The sequence below is a fragment of the Trypanosoma theileri genome, assembly GCF_002087225.1.
Source record: "Trypanosoma theileri isolate Edinburgh chromosome Unknown TM35_Tth_139_V1, whole genome shotgun sequence".
Taxonomy (NCBI): Eukaryota; Euglenozoa; class Kinetoplastea; order Trypanosomatida; family Trypanosomatidae; genus Trypanosoma; species Trypanosoma theileri.
In genome coordinates this window covers 691-4,827 of record NW_021639981.1, presented here as the reverse complement: position 1 = coordinate 4,827, position 4,137 = coordinate 691, and the positions used below count along the sequence as shown (strand labels likewise).

The 4,137-nt window shown below is 40.9% G+C and overlaps 2 protein-coding genes across 2 annotated transcripts; both read left to right on the top strand.

Annotated features, from left to right (window-relative positions):
* Nucleotides 1-702: 702 nt before the first annotated feature.
* Nucleotides 703-1,620, top strand: TM35_001391010 (uncharacterized protein; the record flags this gene model as incomplete). Its single annotated transcript, XM_029031883.1, has 1 exon — nucleotides 703-1,620. One exon carries the CDS (start codon nucleotides 703-705, stop codon nucleotides 1,618-1,620), a length of 918 nt encoding a protein of 305 aa, XP_028876822.1.
* Nucleotides 1,621-2,245: 625 nt separating this feature from the next.
* Nucleotides 2,246-3,238, top strand: TM35_001391000 (elastic titin; the record flags this gene model as incomplete). The annotated part of the gene is made up of 1 exon (XM_029031882.1): nucleotides 2,246-3,238. The coding sequence occupies one exon, from the start codon at nucleotides 2,246-2,248 to the stop codon at nucleotides 3,236-3,238; it is 993 nt and encodes a 330-aa protein (XP_028876821.1).
* Nucleotides 3,239-4,137: the final 899 nt, after the last annotated feature.

Sequence of the window (4,137 nt, the reverse complement as noted above, 5' to 3'; positions counted from 1 at the left end):
TGTATTCTTGTATGCTGATTGTAATGGTGATGGTGTGGTGGTGTGACTCAGGTCATCCTTTGTTTTCTTTTTCTTTTCTTGCATGCATTTCTACAATCTAACTAATCTTCCACCTGTTGGGATTTTCTTCTTTTTTGTTTCTTAATGTTAATGTGTTTTGTGTATTTTTGCTCTCATCGTGTTTATCCTATAATTATTATTATTGCTGCTCCATTGTGTGTGTGTGTGTGTGTGTGTATGTGTGCTCCTGGGCTTTGCACTGTAATAATGATGATGAACTGCTTTTGCAGGTAAAAAAAAGAAATAATATTAACTGATAAATTTATATTTATAATTGCGTATATACATATATATATAGACTTACACCCATAGTTGGTGTATATTTCTGTGTTTACTGGGTAAATTGGGCTAATGTTTAATTCTTTTTCTTTGCTTGATGATTTTGCTGGGTGGTTCAGCCTTTTTTAAAAGATATTTGTGAGTGTGGGCTTCTTTTTTGTTTTTACTCTTACTAAGATTATTGCACTTTATTTCATAACTTAACTTTTGTGTATTTCCTTTTGTGATGTGAGTTTCCATAGTGGTAATGGATTTGTGTGTCCTAACATGTTTGATACTTCATTTATTTTCTTTCTTTACTTTTTGATTGTCTTTCTTTATAGATCAGTGTTTTTACGCAAACCAGACTATTGTCTCTCTCTCATGATGATGATGATGATGGACCGTGTGATGTGTGTGTTGGCCGTTGTGCTGTGCTGCGCCTGCGAGTATACAATGATGGCGGCTGCTGCTCATACTACTGTTAATGCTGGACAACCAAAGGCGGTGATGGCCAATAAGGGTCCTGATATTCCGGAGTGGAATGATTTTCTTGGAACAGCAATCCATGATTATGATTGTATTAATAAAACAAAAGATACTTCTGATAGTGGAATGAACTGTACGAATTGGCGTAATCATAGGAATGGTGAAAAAAAGCACAGTCTTCCTGATTCGACAAAGAGTAAGGATCCTGAAGAGGAGGTGGAACCATCTCTTCATAGTGATGGAGATGTGCATGAAGATAAAGATTTAACACGTGCTGATGGAGGTTCGCTACGTCCTCCCACATCACACACCACGTCGAAAGGCACCGGTTCAGAACATAATGCTGCGGAGAGTGAAACAGCAGTGACACATACGATTACACCAGGGAGTGATGAAGCACAACTTAGTAGGAATGCAGAAAGTACGTTGACAGCAGAAAGAGGAGCGAGTTCTTCTACAGAAGATAATCAAGGTGCATCGGGCAACACAGCTGATAACACCACCACTAACAACAGTACACCTGCCGACTCTAATCTTACCACGCAAACACCTGCAATTGTTGATTCGACTGCCACACCAGACACACAAGAAAACACTTCCACTACTCTGCCGACGAGCCCCGAGAACACTACCACAGAAGCACCAACCACCACTCCATCTCCTGTTCCTCCACACAATTCAGAGATCACCACTATTGCCTCCACTGTTCAGAAGAACAAACCCATTGTTGACAGCAGTGTCAGTCCTGTGTGGATGCGCACTGCAGCACCGATGCTGATCGTGGCTGTGTTGTTCTCCTTTACTGTTTACTGAACAGTGGGACTCATCTGAGGACAAATAATAATAATAATGGTTATCCTAATCTCATCATAATTGCGTATATCCCCATGGGTGAATAAATAAACTAATAATATGTTTACTAGCTTTCTCTTTTAATTCGAATTTCTTTTCTTTTGTTTTTTCTTTTGTGTGTGTGTGTTTTCTTTTTTTAATAATTCCATTACTTGCTTTTTCCGTTGTGTGTGCAGAAAACTGGGCTGTTCTGTTCACTGACGGTATACATCTCTTGCTAGTACACACAGATGTGTGTGCGTGTGTGTGTGCAGTAATTTAATATACATAAACTAGAGCCATGGGGTATTGTGTGTGTGTTTGGCTCGCTCTCCTATTTGGGTATTGTGGGGTCTTTTTTTTTCTGTTTAATGGATACATATTATTATTATCACTACAAGCAGGATACTCCTTTTTCTTGCTTTACTGTGCAGTCACTGCTTCTCTCTCTCTATCCCACTCTCTCTTTTTCACTGTGAGTATATGTGTCCTGCATCCACTCTCTATGTCTCACTCTCCCTTTTTTACTTTTTTCCATACTCCCTTCGTAGATCGGTGAACTCAAGTGACACGGAAGACAACAAAAACAACAGGAAAAGGAAGATCAATGGTAATGATGCGCTACGTGCTGTGTATCCTCGCTGTCCTGCTCTCCTGTGCGTGTGTGCACGTCCTCGCTGAAGAAGTGCCTGCCGCCGATCTTTCCGACCAAGTCCCTGATACGGAGAGTGAGACAAAGATTTGCCTTCAAGGTACTCCTGATGCCCAATCTCAGTGCACTGAAGATACTACTGAATGTGCTGAACTTCCTGAAGGTAAGCCATGTCAGAAAAAGGAAGAAGCTCCTCCAGCTAAAGTACCTGAGGTACCAAAAGAAGTTGTTCCTGAGAAAAAGGTACCGCCTGCTCCTCCTAAAAAACCCGAAGTTCCTCCTGTAAAAGTACCAGAGGTTCCTAAAGAGGTGGTTCCTGAGAAGAGAGTACCAGCTCCTTCTCAAAACCACGAAGTTCCTCCTGCCGCAGCACATGAAGTTCAAAGTCATCATGGAGATAATGGTATTCCTGGTCCTCGTGACGGAATTGCTGAAACGGGTGACGCTGCTCTTCGTGGTCAAGATGGTGAGACCGTCTCTTCCGGTTCTTCTGCTGGTGCTTCTGGTACTGCTGCTAAGCCAGCACCTGGTGATTCTGCTAAACCTAGGGCAGATCCCACTGAGGCTGATGGTGGAGGTGAGGTGCAAAATGAAGGGGACGGCAACAATGCAGGGGGTGGAAGTGCGGCTACCCAAGGAAGTGAAGCACCACAAAATTCTTCTTCTTCTCCCAACAATACAACAACGGGGAGTGACGGAGCTGGGGATACTGAAACAACAGAGAGCGGAACTCCATCTGCAGGGAGTGAATCAACAAGTAACCAAGAAGAGGTTGCCGGAAATGCAGATACAACCACTACCACCACCACAACAACAACAACACTTCCTCCTGAACTCACAAACAACAAGAAGGGTGATGCAGACAGCAGCAGCAGTATCAGCAGTTCTGTGTGGGTGCGTGTGCCACTACTGATTGTGGTTACACTGGCCTGTATTCTTGTGTGCTGATTGTGGTGTGATGGTGGTGGTGGTGTGACTGAGGTCATCCTTTGTTTTCTTTTTCTTTTTTTGCATGCAATCCCTACAGTCTAACTAATCTTCCACCTGTTGGGATTATCTTTTTCTTTTTTGTTTCTTAATGTTAGTGTGTTTTGTGTGTGTTTTTTTTTTTGCTCTCTCTGTGTTTATACTATAATTATTTTTATTGCTACTTCATTGTGTGTGTGTTTTTGGGATGTTGTATGCTTTTCTTTCCACCAATGACAGCTTGCCTTGTGCAATGAGAGAAAAAATATTTATAAGAGAAACACTTTTTTACATATATTATTAAGTTTACAACGTTTTGCCTTGATAGTAGTTGTATTTGGCCGTTTACTGTAGAACATGGGCTACCTGTTAATTTCTTTTTGTTTGATTTGCGTTTGTTTGGATTGTTTTGTCCAGAGAGGAAAATTAATAGAAAATATACATACATATAAATATATATATTGATAATTTCCTATACGTGACTATGGAAGGATGAACTTTTGTAGTACTTTATGTGCTGTGGCAGCTGGTTCTTTTTTTTAATTTTTTTTTTGCTTCTTTGATTTCAGGTTGGGGGTCCTCCGCAGTACAGTGGGATGTGTGCATTCTCTCTTTTTTCTCTGGAGTCGTACTGATGATTGGTACTGTAAACATGATTTTTTGTGTGGGACTATTTTCTCTTGTTGTTGTTGTTGTTATTTTGTTTTTCTTGTTTTAATTTTTTTTTCGAGGTAGTGAGGGAGATACGAAACGATGTCTACTGAGGCGAATACGAAGAGCACAACTAATGATAAATCTTTGGCGCAGCCTCCTCCAAATACGGTGGATCACAGTAACATGAGTTCAAGAAAACGTCCACGAGTAGCCTGTTTAAAGCAGAA